The sequence below is a fragment of the Oncorhynchus clarkii genome, chromosome 9 (genome assembly GCF_045791955.1).
Source record: "Oncorhynchus clarkii lewisi isolate Uvic-CL-2024 chromosome 9, UVic_Ocla_1.0, whole genome shotgun sequence".
NCBI lineage: Eukaryota > Metazoa > Chordata > Actinopteri > Salmoniformes > Salmonidae > Oncorhynchus > Oncorhynchus clarkii.
In genome coordinates, this window is record NC_092155.1 from 29,715,002 (window position 1) to 29,734,276 (window position 19,275).

The window sequence follows — 19,275 nt, forward strand, 5'->3', positions numbered from 1 at the left end:
ATTTCATGTACTGTACCTTTGGTAGAGCGTATTTAGGGAACCTCATCTGGACAAACTCATTCCGTCGGTATGAAACGTAGTGCTTGGTGCGGTTTCCTGTGGTCACCTAGGTAACAGACAGATAGGGAGAGAGAAACACACACACCACGTCAATGACTAACTCAATGTCTCTCACACCACGATCCTTACGACCGATCCACTTATGACCGATCCTTATGACCGAAACAGAGAGCGACAGATGGAGAGAAAGAAATAGAAACAAGGTGAGAGAAAAGGTGCACACCAGTAACCTAACCACCACAGGTGAACGGGAGGTGCACCATCTGTTATTCCCTGAAGAGAGAGATGAGCTCAGCAGAAATACAGTTCCTCAGCAGAGAGAGAGAGAGAGAAAGAGAGAGAGAGAGAGAGAGACATAGAGACAGAGAGAGAGAGAAAGGGAGGGAGAGAGAGACAGAGAGAGAGAGCGAGAGAGAGAGAGAGACAGAGAGAGAGAGAGAGAGGGAGGGAGAGCGAGACAGAGAGAGAGGGAGAGAGAGGGGAAGAGAGACAGAGAGAGAGTGAGAGAGAGAAGGAGCGAGCGAGAACGAGCGAGAACGAGCGAGAACGAGAGACAGAGAGTATGCAAATCCCAGCAGGAGGCTTCTGGGTAATGATGAAGTTGTGCTGTCTCATGCTGAGGTGGAATCATCCAATCACAGAAGATGAGTGCTGACCCGGTTAAAAAAGCCCATCGACATCATATTTTACAGTATGGGGGAAGTGTGAACGTTTGTTAGCACTGTGAGAGATCAGTGGTGTCAGCTCAATACCGTCTGCTTGGCTGTTTGTGGTAAGTGGGAAGTAGTGATTTAGGATCAGTTTTTCCTTTCAGATAATAATGAACCAGACAGGGGTGACCAGATCCTAGAACAGCAGTCTTACTTTGAGGCGTTTTGTGAATACGAGGCCCTGATCTCACTGGTGGGAAGTAGATGCAAGATGACCAAACTTTGAACGATATCTGCCGAGCTAAGCTGAAGACCAGTTTATTCAGGCCAGCGACGTGGATGTTAAGCTGGAATGTTTTTCTGTGGATGTTAAGCTAGTAGGTGTGTGTGCCAATGCCAACACTGGCGCTCTCTCTCACTGTTTGTCTGAGTCTGCATTTCCATACAGCTCAGTATCTGATACCCACCCACCCCACGGACACAAGCATACCGTTGGCATGAGCATCTGTCATTTCACTCGTGTATGTGTGGGCGCTTCTGAGCTGGTTACTACACGTGTGTGTCTCAGTGTGTGTGCTTCTGGGCATTCGAACAGTATCTGCGTGTGCTTATTTGCATGTGTACAGTATATAGTCAGGTCCCAAAAGTATTGGTACCCTTGAGCAAGTCACTTAACCCAAAATTGCTCCTGTAAGTCGCTCTGGATAAGAGCGTCTGCTGAATGACTCAAATGTAATGAAGATGAACATTAACAGACTGTATAAAATAAACAAGACAAATACTGGGCTCTGTGGTATTCTCAAAACATGTTCAAAATGATATTATTTTATATGAATACAATTGCTCAGAGAAAGAGATTTTGTTTGAATAACAGGTAAGCTTCTTTTTTCTCTCTCAAAAAGACAAGGCTCAAAATTGATTGGCCCCCTATTTCAATACATTTCAATACCTCAACTTGCGAGGATAACGGCACTGAGCCTCTAAAATAAAATGTTTTATGAGATTGGAGACCACATTGGGAGGGATCTTCGACCATTCCTCCATACAGAATCTTCCCAGATCCTCGATTATCCTTCATCTGTGCCGGACTGCCCTTTTCTATTCAAACCACATATAAGTCCAGAGACTGAGATGACCATTGCGAAACTTTGATTTTGTGATTAATTAACCATTTCCTTTGTGGATTTTGATGTGTGCTTATAGGTTAATTATCTTGCTGGAAGATCCACTTTGTGGCCAAGTTTCAGCTTCCTAGCAGAGGTTAGTGGTTAAAATGTCCTGGTACTGGGTAAAGTTCCTGATGCCGTTGACCTTAACAAGGGCCCCGGTAGGTATGGGGTTCTTTTTTGCTGATGCATCCTTATTTCGACGGCAAAGCCAACACTGGTATGCGTGGCCAAAGAGCTTTATTTTCATGTTATCTGACCATAGCTGTAAAGGTTTTCGTCGTCTGAAGATGAGGAATCGGACCAAAGCGCAGCGTGGTAAGTGCTCATGCTTTTTATTGGAACTGAACACTATAACAAAAATAACAAAGGGAATAACCGAAACAGTCCTGTAAGGTGCAAAACACTAAACAGAAATTAACTACCCACAAAAACCCTGTGGGAAAAAACTACCTAAGTATGGTTCCCAATCAGAGACAACGATAGACAGCTGTCCCTGATTGAGAACCCTACCTGGCCAAAACAAAGAAATACAAAAGCATAGAAAAAAAGAACATATAGAGACATAAAAAGCTCTAAGGTCAGGGCGTGACAATAGCACAGGTTCCAATCCCAGAGAAAATGGCATTTAGCAAACTACAGGCTTTTACATTTGTTGGATGACAGGAAAATAGAGCTCTTTGGGCACACACACTAGTGTGTCTCTCTCTGTGTGTTTCTGTGTGTTTCAGTGTGTCTCTTTAAGTATGTGTCTCAGTGTGTGTGTGTGTGTGTGTGTGTGTGTGTGTGTGTGTGAGTGTGTGTGCGCTTTGAGGAATGACTGTCCCCCTAACCCACATCCCTCCCAGCAGCCTAGTACTAGTAGTTAGTAATGCTCCAGGGATAATCCCTGGGGATAATAGTCCAATCTTTTGTTGCTACTGACCCTGCACAGGCCTCCACACGTAATGAGATTTTTAAATGCTCCTTCCCTCCCTTGATCTCTCCCTCTCCCTCTGTCTCTCTCTCTCTCTCTTCCTCTGTCTGTCTCTCTCTCTTCCTCTCTCCATTTCTCTCACACACAATATTTAGATTGAGTAACATTTCTTTAAACCTTATTTGTAAATGCGCTCTCTCTCTCTTGCGCGCTCTCCCTCTCTCTCATCACATAATAACCTGGTGGCTGTAGCTACCGTACTATGGGATCTCCATCATATGATGTACAATGTCCTAACAAGCGACTGTTCCTTCCTACCTGAATGCCAAAGCGAGTAGATTAAGAAAGAGATACCATTGTGGCACATTAATAACCAAACAATTATGAAGACATATCACAACAACAAAGGGTTTTGTAAATGTCTCTTTACCTTGACAAAGATGTAGTCGTCTTGGACTGAGAGAGAGTTGTGGTCGATCTTCCCCAGGAACTGAGCCGTCACCATCTTGTCTGAGCAGTTTTGGATCAGACAGGTCACGTACAGGTACCCTGGGGAGAGACAAATAAGATGAAAGTGAAACTTTTAGAGGGATAAACAGTGTGGATACAGTTGTAGTGTGGTCAGATTTAGTGTGCATGCGTGCGAGAGAGAGGGACAGTGAGAGAGACCAGACAGACTAAGAAAAGGAGAGGCGGATATATTGAAAGTCATCAGGTAGACAGGGGGTGCTTTGAGTGCTGAGCTGTATTAGATACGGCACATCTTCATGAGGTGCCTTACTTCTCTACCAGTCAAAATGTCAGGGGGATCAGGCGTAGCCTCCGACAGAAAGGCAGAGCGGGTTGGGTTAGCTTCTGTCGCGACGCTAAACCGTATTGAATTTCACACAGCAGCAGCTGCATCAGCAACGACAGTCAGTAGCGGCAAGACCGCTGAAAACACATCAGCAGGAAGTGACAAGCTAGCGTTGGAAGAAAATGCAAACAGTCCAAAACACCACAAAATCGAACTTTATCTTGGGGGGGGGGGGGGGGGGTCTTAAGTTCTACTTTTTACTTTTTTCAAGTTGTCTCTCTTTCGTTCTCCTGTTGTTTATTATTGCTTAACTTTTGTTCCAGTCTGGCTGACCGCTCAGACGTTTAATCAAAACAGCATACGGGGAGAACTCATTAAAAGGCAATTAGATTGGTTAAGCATTCACTTCCAGCTTGTGACACGTACACTTATTCATCCGGCGCACGGACCTGCTACACTCTCGCTGCCTGACCCGGCTGAGGAGGAAATAACAAGGAAATAACGCAAAACAACTGAAAACCACGTATCACGAAACAACGTAGCAGCTGGAAAGAGAAACTTCTGGGAAAGAACAGACTAAAAGGGAAGAACGCAGGAAAAGTGCAGACGTTTTTTGGGGGCCTTACCGTCATCTCTTCAGAACATCCAAGACCACCACGGTTTCCGACATGAATTGTGCGTATAGTTTCAAAGATGGCGTGAAAGATTAGTGATAGTGAGAGAACAGGACGTTACTTCGAGTTTTTCCCCCCAACATGATTATGTGAGTCTACGTGCACTCCCTCAGTGTGCTGCTGTATGCATCTGGGTGTGTGACGAGACAAAAGGGTGCCCGTGTGTTTGCATTAGCACCCGTAACGCTCCCCACATCAATCTCCCCAATGACACACACACAGACCCTGCCAGTCTCCCAGCGAGCCTGCTTCATCCATCAACCCATCACCTGTACCCCCTCCCCCCATCTACCCCCCTCATCACCCACCATCCCTGGGCACAGACCCTAAGCAAATCCCAGGATTTGTTTTAGAACTAGGCCTCTCCCTGGGGTTCAGCTCCACTATGTGACCAGGCCACCCACCATCCCCCCTGCTACCTGTCATCGTTTAACCTTGACAGGACCCAGGGTGACAGGGTGGCGCAGGGGGAACAGCTTGCCCTGGCATGCCTGGTCGCATGGGCCCCTCTAACCCATCCGTCTGGATGTATGAGCTGCCATACGATAGAGAGGCGGGGGAGGGTGGGGTAGATGGGAACCATGTGGCCCTGCCTAGCCCAGGAAAGAGCTCTCCTGCCTGGGCAGCTGGCCCAGACAGACAGACTCTCTGGTTCTCTGAAAAAAACACGGCCGGGCTTGTTCAGGATGACAGGTTTCACACTCTGTCCGGTACACAATCAGAAAGTATAGACACATATATGGGATTTGGGAGTTGTTTCTCACTTTCTGGGGGAGGATGATGACACATTTTAAGTATGACACTTTGGTGACTTAATTTTATCAGGAAAACTGTGTTAAGTAAACAAGGTATTATTAACATGTCCTCTCCTTCCTTTGTCCTTCATGTGTACTTCCTCTCCTTCCTTTTGTGCCTTTGAGTCTCAGATTCTATACTTCTCCTGGTCTACACTGTGGGATTGCGGGTTGTGAAAGTGTACCGAACACATTCTATCGCATACACACATACAGTACCAATCAAAAGTTTGAACACACCAACTCATTCAAGGGTTTTTCTTTATTTTAAAAAATATTTTCTACATTGTTGAAGTAGTGAAGACATCAAAACTATGAAATAACACATATGGAATCATGTAGTAACCAAACAAATATATATTTAATATATTAGATTCTTAGTAGCCACCCTTTGCATTGATGACAGCTTTGCACACTCTTGGCATTCTCACAACCAGCTTCACGAGGTAGCCAAATGGAATGCATTTCAAATAACACGTGTGCCTTGTTAAAAGTTAATTTGTGGAATATCTTTCCTTCTTAATGTGTTTGAGCCAATCAGTTATGTTGTGACAAGGTAGTGGTGGTATACAGAAGATAGCCCTATTTGGTAAAAGACCAAGTCCATATTATGGCAAGAACAGCTCAAATAAGAAAAGAGAAATGACAGTCCATCATTACTTTAAGACATAAAGGTCAGTCAATCCGGAACATTTCTAGAACTTTGAAAGTTTCTTCAAGGGCAGTCGCAAAAACCATCAAGCGCTATGATGAAACTGTCTCTCATGAGGACCGCCACAGGAAAGGAAGACCCAGAGTTACCTCTGCTGCAGAGGATAAATTCATTGGAGTTAACTGCACCACAGATTGCAGCCCAAATAAATGCTTCACAGAGTTCAACAGACACATCTCAACATCAACTGTTCAGAGGAGACTACGTAAATCAGGCCTTCATGGTCAAATTGCTGCAAAGAAAACACTACTAAGGAAACCAATAAAAATAGACTTTACATTTAAAAACATTTAAAAAGAAGAAGAGACTTGCTTGGGCCAAGAAACTCGAGGAATGGACATTAGACCGGTGGAAATCTGTACCTTGGTCTGATGAATCCAAATTTGAGATTTTTCGTTCCAACCGCCGTGTCTAGTAGGAGAACAGATGATCGCCGCATGTGTGGTTCCCACCGTGAAGCATGGAGGAGGAGGTGTGATGGTGTGGGGGTGCTTTGCTGGTGACAATGTCTGTGATTTATTTAGAATTCAAGGCACACTTAACCAGCATGGCTAGCACAGCAATCTGCAGCGATACACCATCCCATCTGGTTTGTGCTTAGTGGGACTATTATTTGTTTTCAACAGGACAATGACCCAACACACCTCCAAGCTTTGTAAGGGCTATTTGACCAAGAAGGAGAGTGATGCATTATATAACCTGGCCTCCACAATCATGGGATGAGTTTATTTTTATTTTTTGACATTTTTGTTCCACCTTATTTCACCTATTTAACCTGGTAGGCTAGTTGAGAACAAGTTCTCATTTGCAACTGCAACCTGGCCAAGATAAAGCATAGCAATTCGACACATACAACAACACAGAGTTACACATGGAATAAACAAACATACAGTCAATAATACAGTACAAAAAAGAAAACAAAAAGTCTATGTACAGTGAGTGCAAATGAGGTAAGATAAGGGAGTTAAGGCAATAAATTGGCCATGGTGGCAAAGTAATTACAATATAGCAATTAAACACTGGAATGGAAGATGTGCAGAAGATGAATGTGCAAGTAGAGATACTGGGTGCAAAGGAGCAAGATAAATAAATAAATACAGTATGGGGATGAGGTAGATAGATGGGCTGTTTACAGATGGGCTATGCACAGGTGCAGTGATCTGTGAGCTGCTCTGAGAGCTGGTGCTTAAAGCTAGTGAGGGAGATATGAGTCTCCAGCTTAAGGAATTTTTGTAGCTCGTTCCAGTAATTGGCAGCAGAGAGCTGGAAGGAAAGGCGGCCAAAGGAGGAATTGGCTTTGGGGGTGACCAGTGAGATGTACTTGCTGGAGCACGTGCTACGAGTGGGTGCTGCTATGGTGACCAGTGAGCTGAGATAAGGCGGGGCTTTACCTAGCAGAGACTTGTAGATAACCTGTAACCAGTGGGTTTGGCGACGAGTATTAAGCGAGGGCCAACCAACAAGTCGCAGTGGTGGGTAGTGTATGGGGCTTTGGTGACAAAACTGATGGCACTGTGATAGACTGCATCCAAATTGTTGAGTAGAGTGTTGGAGGCTATATTATAGATGACATCGCCGAAGTCGAGGATCGGTAGGTAGTTGTCATGAGTTGGACCCAGAGTGAAGGAAAAGCAGCCAACAAGTGCTCAGCTTATGTGGGAACTCCATCAAGACTGTTGGAAAAGCATTCCAGGTGAAGCTGGTTGAGAGAATGCCATGAGTGTGCAAAGCTGTCATCAAGCCAAAGGTTGGCAACTTTGAAGAATCTCAAATATAAAACATTTTAATTCACTTGACACTTTTTTGGTTACTACATGATTCCATATGTGTTATTTCATAGTTTTCATGTCTTCACTATTATTATACAATGTAGAAAATAGTAAAAAATAAAGAATGTACCTATGTCCCAAATTTTGACTGGTACTGTACATTCTAACATAGGCATGCAGACACACACAAATGTTTACATCTGGGCACAAACACACACACACACACACACACACACACAACCATCCCCAACCCCCACACTACACACACCTATTCCCCTTGGTGGGTTGTGCAGAGCTAACCTGGCTGGCTGATGATATGATAATCCATGGTAATATAATATAATGATAATATCAAATAATGATATGATAATCCTGGTGCCTGTGGGAGTTGAGTGAGGAGTTGAGAGCATTGCACAGGCAGACTTGTCTTCAAGGGAGAGGAATAGCATGAGAGGGTAGTTGAGGGTAGCAATGTGTGTTTAGGGGATTCGAGAAGAATCGCATTTGGTCGGTGAGAAAGAGGTCAAAGATGTAGCTCACAGAATCCATCCAGACATGCGTGCACACTGAAAGAAGTGCATCGTACCTCCACTTGTGTCCTGCATCTCCATATGCACCAAGTCAGGGTCCACATCTACACCAGCCACAGACCTGAGACAGAGGAGGTTAGTATTAAAGTGGGCAGTTGGGGAAAACATAACCAAACTTGTCGTGCACTTAACCTCCTTTGCTCCCCCCCCCCCCCCCTCTTCCTATCGTCACTTTCTCTCTGTCCTCCTAGTAAAGTGAATCTGATTAGAAGTCGGCAGGGAAGTCTGTGAAATCTCCCCAGCTCTATAAAGATATAGGTGAGATATAAAAACCTCCATTGCGCTCCCTATAAAGAGGCTTTATGAGCAATTAGCAAGCTGGAGAAGAGAAGGAGAGAATGAAGGGGGTAGGGAAGAGGAAAGGAGGGAGGGAGGGAGAAATAGAGTGAACAAAACTCCTTCTGGAAAAAAGTTGCATTCTATTTCACATATTTCCTGACGTCCGTATTCTCCTCACATACTGTGTCATTCTCTGAGTTGTGTTTCCTGTCTGCTCTTGGCCTCAAGCAGCATACGAGCCACCATTTCACCACCCATAACCAATTCACATCTGTTCTATTTCATGGGATAGCCACTAGCCAGCAATGCTTTACACAAGATAAATAGTTGAAATACCTCTAAACCCAACTCTGAACGTGTTGAGAAAGTGGTACAAAGCACTAGTGTCTGGCGTCCATCTTGTCGGACGGACCACCCTGCCAGATAGAAGCTGACTAGCTCTTTAAAGTGTTCCTGATTTATAAGGACCCCAGACCACTCTTCTCTTCCGCTCTTTTAGGAGCAGTAGGCCACGCAGTGAGGATAAAGCTATTCCAGACCCAACTATTAGCTAATTCTGGCAATTCGGAAAGCACGGATGCTTTGAGAGGATTTTTCAGGGCCAAGAGTTTTTCTTGGTCAGGTCACGTGGTCAGAAAAAAAAACTCTGGGTCCTAATGTGTTCTAGCGAGAGAGAAATGTTTTGCTTGTCCATATGACTTGACTAGGAACAACTCCCTAGGCATGTCACTTCTGTGTCTCTGTTAGTATTTTACATCTCATTACATACTCGCTATTAGACTGTTTGGGGAGTCACTGGCCAAAGCAAAGTATATGTGGTGATATTTTATTGGTAGCCAGTGGTTAGGGATACAAATGTGGTGCTTGGATTACGTATATGGTACGTAATCTTTTGATCTCTCATTTCCTACAGCTAGTGCCAATACATACATCATAAAAAAGGTTTTTCTAATGCCTTTGTAATGGTATCCATATGTGAAATGCAATGCGTTGTAAAGTGTAAGGGAATTGCCTCTATACCCAGATCTGGGATCAGTTTTACATCTCAACTGATAGTGGGGGCGAAGGTCCGATTTGTGTTGGGTAATCTGATCCTAGATCAGATATTAGCCAGAACATCTGCTTGACTCAAAACAGACTTTGGAACTAACCTATCTATCCTCATACAGTAAGATGTGCTGGGGATGATTTGGTGTTAGGGACGGACAAATGTCCAGGTCTCAACACTAATGGCTTTACAACCACTGATCTGGATCCAAGGGGAACAGAGATCATTTCTGAGAGGCGAGAGCAGCAAACAGGCAGGAACTGTCTCTATGACCTTCTGGGTACACTCAGAACAGGAGCGAGGGAAGGAGGGAGGGAGGGATAGAGAGAGAGAGAGAGAGACAGAGAGAGAGAGAGACAGAGAGAGAGAGAGAGACAGAGAGAGAGACAGAGACAGAGACAGAGAGAGAGAGAGACAGAGACAGAGACAGAGACAGAGACAGAGAGAGAGAGAGAGAGAGAGAGAGAGAGAGAGAGAGGATGCAGAAGGAGTGAGGAGATAAACCTCAAATTAAAAAAAACTCTCTAACCCGTGAGTTGATCACAGCTACATTTTGTGAGTGAGGGTGTGACAATGTAAAGGCCAGAGTTCCAGTACTGTAAAGCAAGTGGGAGACATACTGTAACAGGAATAGAAAATCACTGACCAATATATCCTGTCCTTGGTCACTCGTTCCTGCATTAGAGTCCACTTCCGGCCCAAATCCGTGGACACATAGAGCTTTGAATAGAAAACAATCAAACTATCAAACAATGACACCAAGGTTCTTTACAACAAAGTTGTAGCTAATGTCATAAATTGATATGACAAAAAAATCGTAAATGCCCCACAAAACAGGAGTTGTATGGATAAAGAGGTGAAATGGATGATTGTCATAGCTTTTCATCTCAGTATTGGTGATTTTATGGTGTCAGAACATCCCTCAGTGTGTAGTAAATTGTGCTGAAGAACATCCCTCAGTGTGTAGTAAATTGTGCTGAAGAACATCCCTCAGTGTGTAGTAAATTGTGCTGAAGAACATCCCTCAGTGTGTAGTAAATTGTGCTGAAGAACATCCCTCAGTGTGTAGTAAATTGTGCTGAAGAACATCCCTCAGTGTGTAGTAAATTGTGCTGAAGAACATCCCTCAGTGTGTAGTAAATTGTGCTGAAGTACATCCCTCAGTGTGTAGTAAATTGTGCTGAAGAACATCCCTCAGTGTGTAGTAAATTGTGCTGAAGAACATTACTCAGTGTGTAGTAAATTGTGCTGAAGAACATCCCTCAGTGTGTAGTAAATTGTGCTGAAGAACATCCCTCAGTGTGTAGTAAATTGTGCTGAAGAACATCCCTCAGTGTGTAGTAAATTGTGCTGAAGAACATCCCTCAGTGTGTAGTAAATTGTGCTGAAGAACATCCCTCAGTGTGTAGTAAATTGTGCTGAAGAACATCCCTCAGTGTGTAGTAAATTGTGCTGAAGAACATCCGGTCCAGTAAGTCAAGCAAGAGAATTCCACGGTTCACCTACCTCAGGCTAACCTCTATTAATCTTAGTTGGTTATTCCATGTATGTGTGTGTGTGTGTGTGTACCATTGATCGGCTTAATAATGAATATGTATTGATTTTCTCACCAGGTATCCCAGCAGACATAAACAGCACAAAAAAGGTTTCACCAGCAAGCCTGCACACATTCCCTTACTGCCACACACACACACGCGCACACACACACGCACACACACAAATGGCTGGAGCGGAAAAGATGTAATGGCATCAAATACATCAGACACATGGTTTGATACCATCCCATTGCCTCCGTTCCAGCCAATATTATGAGCCGTTCTCCCCTCAGCAGCCTCCGCTGACACGCACATAGGGTATTGCAGGTGCATACACACTTTAGCAGAAGACAACAAACCTTTGCAAACACTGAATCTCTCACTGAAATCCAGAAAGCCCAATTGAATCGATAGGATCAAACGTAATAAAACCGGACTGGCTGAACCAAGAAAAATCAAACCTGACCACAGCAACATCTCCAAAGGATAACCAATCGCAAGGGGCATTATCTCACCAATCATCTCTCCCATACAAATATATGAATTCTAACAGGCGTTTGGAGGAGAGGGGGGCCACCGTAGGCCTCCCATCTCTTTCTTCCACTAAATGATTTTTCTGTACTGTTAAATGACTTTTTTTTTACTCTCCATCTGTAGCCTGGCCATATGGAACAGATTAAAACCTCATTTAATTTCTTGTTTAATTAACTCTAAATGATTCAAGTGGAGGTCCCTCCATTTTCTGTTGCTACTATGACTGTGAGTTATCTGAGGAGAGATCGGAGACGATGCCAAATGTGAAGCAGAACTGTCCCTCGACACTGACCTATGGTCAGTTTTGTGTTTTACTACCCCAATGGTTATGGATTTAAAAACGGTTGGGATCTGGGGAAGGTAAGCTGATCCTACAGAGATCTGTGACTAAGGGCATTTTTTTTCCCACTGTACGTATAGTTGGTCAATTCAACACACTCCGTATTCCCCACACTGTCGGCTATATCATTACAACCACGCTGAATAAAACAACACAAAGTCCATTTTTTTGTCATATTTCACACATATATACAGCATGGGTGAACTTTTTTTTCGCATATCCCAACTCCCCCTAAGACACCCTTGGAGACTAAGGTCACGGCAAGCCATTAACAACAGCGACCCTGTTCAAGGGGACATTGGCAGATTTTTCGACTTTGACGGCTCGGGGATTCGAACGAGCATCCTTTCAGTTACTGGCCCAATGCTCTTTCCGCTAGGCTACCCACGCCACACAACACGACACACTACATTTGCTAGGGCAAGGCTATCCTAGCTGTGCATTAAGTAGCACTGTAAAGGGAAAGTATATCTGTCCAAAACAAGTTCGCTGCTCAAAGTATTTTAGCATATTTACAACATATATTTCTGTTAATTGTGAACTGATAGAAATGCTATGAACATGAAATAGATATCCCCACAAAAGCACAATTATCTCTAATTTTGACATTGACCCACCTTTCCCTCCTTGCAGTAAGCCAGCACCTTGTCCTCCTCCTTGGGGTGGAAGAGGAGGGTCTCCGCGGTGAAGGAGAGGGGCTGTCGCTGGAACGAGGAGCCCTCGTCTGTACTAATGAACAGCATCTGGTCACGCTCGTTAATGGACGAGCTCACTAGGATCACCTGACAGAGAGAGGTCAGAGGTCAGAGGTTAGAAGGGAGATAAGGATAAGGTCCGTACTGTATAGGGTAATGTTAATGTGGTAATGTTTGATTTGGGTTTCTGGGGTTGAAATGTGGTACGTGTGGTAGGTGTGGAGAGAAGCATGCACCCACGCACGCCATATTTCCAACCAGGGCCACTCTCAAGGCTTACTCCGTGGCGACACCATATTGATGATCTAATATTCCCTTTCATAGCTCATAACAGGGACACGTTAAACGGGGGAACTCCGAGCTTACCATCTCACCAATCATCATTAAGTGTTGGACACACAGAGGTAAACCACCTAAAGGGCTGAGCAACACAAAACGTATTATCCAATCAGATCGCTCAATATTCTGTCATCTGCAATAATCAGAGATAAGGGAACAGTCGGAGCAAGATGGGAAAAATGTTCATCTACATTTTGCATACACACTGAATTTGGGCCAATTGATTGCACAAGCTAGCGTACTTACTCTCTCTTCCTCTCACTATTGCTAGGCCCCCCCATGCATGCAATTGAGCATTACTTAGTGCCTCCCGAGTGGTGCAGCAGTCTAAGGCTTGAGGCATCACTACAGACCCGGGTTTGATCCCAGGCTGTGTCACAATTGGCCCAGCGTCGCCCGGGTTAGGGGAAGGTTTGGCCGGGTGGGCTTTACTTGGCTCAGCGCACTCCTGTGGTGGGCCGGGCGCCTGTAGGCTGACTTCGAGTCGTCGGTTGAGCGGTGTTTCCTCCAACACATTAGTGCAGCTGGCTTCTGGGTTAAGCGGGCGGGTGTTAAGAAGCACGGTTTTTGGCGGGTCATGTTTCGGATGACGCACGACTCAACTTTCGCCTTTCCCGAGCCCTTTGGGGAGTTGCAGCGATGAGACAAGATTGCTATTGGATATCATCACATTTCGTGAGAAAAAGGGGGTAAAATAACCCCCCAAATTATAATGACATTCCTTAGGGCGCTCCGCTCTGCATCGCACTGGCTCCCCAATCCGGGCTGTGTGTTTGTGTGCTGTGTGGGGGTGCGCATGCACGCGTGTCAGGGTTGAGCGAGCCGGGTCTAAGCAGCCTTCTATGGATCGCCACGGTCAATTAACAACTCCTAGCCTGGCTGTTTGTTCTGCCTGCAGACAGCTGCCACACTGCCCCCGGAGAGAAGGGACACTTCTCTTTCGTTCACAGAGATGGAAGGAACTGAGGAAGGACGGAGAGATGGAGGGATAGACAGCAGAAAAAATGAAGTGGAGGAGAAGTATCTAGGAATCTCAAAGGCCAAGAGACATACTTTGTTGTGTGTGTGTGTGTGTGTGTGTGTGTGTTCCCAAATTGCCCTGCTATCCCTGGGGGACGCATCCATCAAAATGTCGGCCTATTCCAATACCTCTTGTTTAAACAGAACTCACCCAGCTTGACCTGATGACCACTGTGAGAGGACCGTTCTGACGTCACACACCTTAACCAAAGCCGGGTTCTGGCCCTCTCTGACCTCCCCTTTATAACAACAGCTTACGGATTTGACTTTTTTTTTTTTTAAACATTTGAGATAAGCAACAAAGCTTCATAAAAGTAGCAAAAAGTAGAAACTGAACAACAACAACATCCGCAGCTTGGATCAGATAAACAACCTTGTGACCGAATAACCTTACAGACTGCCTGAAATAGTTTCGACCCAAGCTACTATTATTGGATTAGGAAGTGGCATCAAGGAACAGTATAGGCTACCCCTGGCTGCTTTCTATCCCATCCGTAACCTTCTGGTGTTGCAGTAACGCTGACACACTATGAATGGTGCTGTTGTCAAGCCGACAGGACACCCCGACCGCTTGAAAAGCAACCAAACAAGGCAAAGCGAAGTCAAACCTCAAACTTGGTCCTTCTCCCTGACTTCCCTCACGACGACGACAACGACGACAAAGCCATGAACTTTGAGAAGTGCGCACTAGGACAGAGAAACTACAATAGTGCTCCTGTACGGAGAGTCCAGACTCTCAGAATCAGACGCTTTTCACCACAGCCGTTGCTCAAATCGGTTTCTTCCAACTCATAACTCAACGCTCCCTCAGTACAGAGCTCCCATTGTGCACCACAGATAAAAGCGCTCCCAAAACTTCCTGTGTCCACACTTGAGACGGCATAGTGGGTGTGTGACACATTGGCGGAGTTATGGTAATAGGAATATCATAGAAATGGCAGTACTGTTGTTGGTAAACAACAACATTGAAAGTCACTTCCTCCCGGATCAATGTGTATTAGGTCATATAATCACTTCTAAAAACGCATCTGCTCAGGGATCTACGCGTACTATAAAGATTCATGTTGTGTGTAAGGGGATGGGAAATGGTTTGATAGACGGTTGTGGGACAGATCTCAGTGGCTTGAGGACATACCACTGCCATTTGGAGGGATTAAGACATGCTAATGCCTTGGGTATACTTTACTGGGTAAACAAAAGTCCCCCACACAGTGGCACCATGGTAAGGGACCATGGCGCGCACACACACACACACACACACTTGTATCACAGATGTAATTCATCACACAAGAACAGTCTGACTCTTTGTCTGTCTCCTAGAACCCAGTAACGAATTGAAGACTCGTCAAAGGAACCTTACACTTACTGTCCCTGCTCGACCAACTGCACAGTAACACACACACACACACACACACACACACACACACACACACACACACACACACACACACACACACACACCTCTATCAGGCTGCAGACTGATGACGATGAACCACAATAACATTCATCCCTTTGGAGTCACGTGAGTGCAGTTTTTTTGTCGAATCTGTAAACGTCTCCCATCCGCCTGAGCCGAGGAAAAACACAGAATCCTTCGGTTAGTGATTCTCTGTTGCCATTCTATAAACGTAGCTCCAGCCCAATTGCTTTCCACCCAATTACATATGCAAATTGGCAGTGTTGATTTTCAGTGAGAGCAGGGCCTGTGCAATAGGTGAGTGGTGAGCCGTGTTATGCTGTGAATAAACTAGAGAATAGTTGCTGTTGTAAGGATCGCCTGGGCGAACAGGAGTATATTGACATGACATTATTAATATCTCCCCAGGACTAGCTATGAGAAAGTACACAGCGCTATGAGAAAGTACACGACACTATGAGAAAGTACACGGGACTATGAGAAAGTACACGGCACTATGAGAAAGTACACGGCACTATGAGAAAGTACACGGCACTATGAGAAAGTACACGGCACTATGAGAAAGTACACGGCACTATGCGAAAGTACACGGCACTATTCGAAAGTACACGGCACTATGCGAAAGTACACGGCACTATGAGAAAGTACACGGCACTATGAGAAAGTACACGGCACTATGCGAAAGTACACGGCACTATGCGAAAGTACACGCCACTATTTGAAAGTACACGGCACTATGCGAAAGTACACGGTGCCATGAGAAAGTACACGGCACTATGAGAAAGTACACGGCATTATGCGAGAGTACGCAACCTTATGAGAAAGTACATGACATTCAGCGAAAGTACACAAAACGAATGAATACAGTTGAGACCCACTTTCTGCCCTCCCCCAACACACAGATAAAGGTAAGTCTCCAGGAGACACTGTATATCCAGACCCATAAACACTCAAATCATGTCGTGCACACACACACAGCTATGTCCGCGTGTCACGCACACGTCAGACCCCGCCCAAGCGCACACACCGCACACCACTCAAAAGTGTGTTAGCTGTCCAGGGAGCAGGCTAGGTGATAAACGATACACGTTACACCAGGTAGAGGTGTGAGAGCCCCAATACAGAGTAGTACTAGAGGTGTTAGAGGTGTCAGGAAGCGAGAGAGAAAAGGGTCCTGAGAGCATCTACTACCCACAGCTACATTCCTAATGCATTAACCATGGCTCCGTACATTATGGATATTAGTTTCCAAAGAGGCAGGTGCATTTGTACTACACCGGTGGCGACTGGCAGGACACGGCTCGGCGGCTCTGGGGCTCCATCTTGGCTCTGCTCCATGGCTACTGAAGAACGAATCTTTACCATTGTCATTACAAGAAAGAGAGAGCGAGAGAGAGAGAGAGAGAGATAGAGAGAGTGTTTCCGGATGGGACTCTGTCTTGCCAAGTAGAGGGAGGAGTAGGAGTGGTGAGTGGGGCCCACTCTATGGTAACGGCTTGTGCCCTAGATTCCGCCTCAATGCCTTCTGGTGCCAAGAACAGTGCTTATCGTGCCCAACATCAGATTGACAACGATGTGCACTTTAACTCCCACTCTCTCATATGTCTCCTCAAACTCCCTACCATTCTGTCTGTTACTGTCTCCTCCTCCAACTCCCTCTTTCCATTTCTGTCTGACTTCCTCTCTCACTCTCCTCTAACTCTCTCTCTCTCATGCTCAGCCTCTCCCTCTCTCTTTGACATATCTCTCTAACTATCCTGTGGCTATTTGAGGTTCTGTCAGTCTCCGATTTTCTCTGTCCTTCTGATCCTATCTCCATACCCAGCGCTATCTGTCTCTGAGATTCCTCGCTCTGCCTCTCTCATTCCACAACCCATCCCCCCTTTCTCTCTCTCTTTCCCCTTCTCCCATTAGTAGATGAAGGAGTTGTTCAAACAATCTCTGGCACGTCCCTCTCCTTTTTCTGTTGCCTTCACGTTGTGCATGATGCAGAGAGAAAGAGAGAGAGAGAGAGAGAGAGAGAGAGAGAGAGAGAAAGAAAGAGAGAGAGAGAAAGAAAGAGAGAGAGAAAGAGAGAGAGAGAGAGAGAGAGCGAGAGAGAGAGAGAGAGAGGGAGAGAGAGAGAGAGAGAGAGAGAGGGAGAGGGAGAGGGAGAGAGAGAGAGACATGGAGCGAGGGAGAGAAAAGAGAAAGAGAGAGGAGAGAGAGAGAGAGAGCGAGAGGGGGAGCGGGAGAGAGAGCAGGACCACTGAGGAATTATTTCAGATGTAATCGCAGTGAGTTAAGAGTGTGTTCATCTGTGCGGATCCCTCGCTGCAGAGCTAGTGCATGCGGGAGTTTGTGTGTGTTTGCGTGTGCATGTGTCTCTGTGTGTTTACGTGTGTGTGTGTCCATACTGTATGCATAGATCCACCTGACTAATGTCCTCAAACCCCTAAATGATGGCTCTTTAGCAGGTTATCTCAACCATAACACACTTAAAACACAGACAGAGAGGATAAACTGACTTAGAATAGGCATTGCTGCAATAAGAATGCCAAATGGATTTAAGATATCGATGACTGCCGAATGGCGATTAGTTACCATCTCTACGACAGAGAACAAGAGTGCACTGGATCATCCACACAGTGTGAAGGAGAGGACAGAAACAGGAGAAGCAAGTGAGGAGGGTGGGGTTGAGAGAGCAGAGCAGGACTTGGTCCGATCTCCTGCCCTCCAGCCACAGAACCTGACACTCACACAGGCAATTTGTCCGGGTCAAGCCAAAGAGCGCAATCAGCGCCATCATAACCTATCCCTGTCACAAACACTTACACTGAAGTCAGCTAGCAGGACAGGGGTGGAGGAACTACTGATAGAGAAAGAGAGAGAAGGAGGGAGGGAGGGAGGGATAGAGAGAAAGAGAGTGAAAGAGAGCGAGAGAAAGAGAGAGAGAGAGAGAGAGAGAGAGAGAGAGAGAGAGAACCCACATTCTGACCTTGCAGGAGGATAAATCAAATGCCTTCCTGGCCCAAAAAGAGAGAGGGAGAGAGGTGAGAAGGAGTGGGGAGATGAACAGGAACAGAGGTAAGCCCAGCCGGTGACCTTGCAAAAAGGGAAACATAATACCTGCATAGCTAAACAGGGAAGGAGAGATATAGATGAGAGAGAGGGAGGGAAACAAGACATATTTTACACCGCCTATAGAAGGTCTACACTTCTCTTGGATTTCTTCACATTTTATAGTGTTACAAAGTGGGATTGATCTACACAAAATACTACTATAATGTCAAAGTGGAAGATCATTTTGGAGGGGATTAATGAAAAAGAAAACACTAATATAGCTTGATTGTATAAGTATTCACCCTCCCTCAAATCATGTTATAAACACCTGAGCAGCGATTACAGATGTGAGTCTTCTTGGGTCTCAAATGAGCTTTGCACGCCTGTATTGTCCAATATTTGCCCATTATTTCTTTCAAAAAAATTATTCAAGCTCTGTCAAATTGTTGGGGATCATGGCTAGACAGCCATGTTTAAAGCAGATTTAAGTCGAAACGTTAACTTTGCCACTCAGGAACATTCACTGTCTTCTTGGTAAGCAGCTCCAGTGTAGATTTGGCTTTGCGTTCTAGGTTATTGTCCTGCAGAATGAAGCAGGTTTTCCTCTAGGGTTTTGCCTGTGCTTAGCTCCATCTCGTTTCTTTTAATCCTGAAAAAAAAGTATTTTGGTCGATGTCACGGTGGTGGATGCATACCGTGATGCAGACACCACCATGCTTGAAAACAAGGAGGCAGTTACTCAGGGAGGTGTTGGATTTGCCCCAAACATAAGGCTTTGCATTTCGGGCCAAAAAGTGTAATCCTTTGCCATGTTTTTTTTATGCTGTTTTATTTTAATGCCTTGCTGCGTACATATGCACTTTTTAGAATATTTGTATTCTGCATTTGTGTATTCTTCT

The 19,275-nt window shown here is 45.2% G+C and overlaps 1 protein-coding gene across 5 annotated transcripts in view; it reads right to left on the reverse strand.

Annotated features, from left to right (window-relative positions):
* Window positions 1-19,275, reverse strand: part of LOC139416202 (VPS10 domain-containing receptor SorCS2-like) — a 337,490-nt gene that overhangs the window by 62,649 nt on the left and 255,566 nt on the right. For all 5 annotated transcript variants that reach the window (XM_071164599.1, XM_071164598.1, XM_071164596.1 and 2 more), the window contains exons 4-8: window positions 12,481-12,645; window positions 10,101-10,174; window positions 8,124-8,188; window positions 3,223-3,341; window positions 17-106 (exon numbers count right to left, since the gene is read on the reverse strand). In XM_071164599.1, the coding sequence (XP_071020700.1) occupies window positions 17-106; window positions 3,223-3,341; window positions 8,124-8,188; window positions 10,101-10,174; window positions 12,481-12,645 (513 nt within the window). The remainder of the gene's footprint in view (window positions 1-16; window positions 107-3,222; window positions 3,342-8,123; window positions 8,189-10,100; window positions 10,175-12,480; window positions 12,646-19,275) is intronic.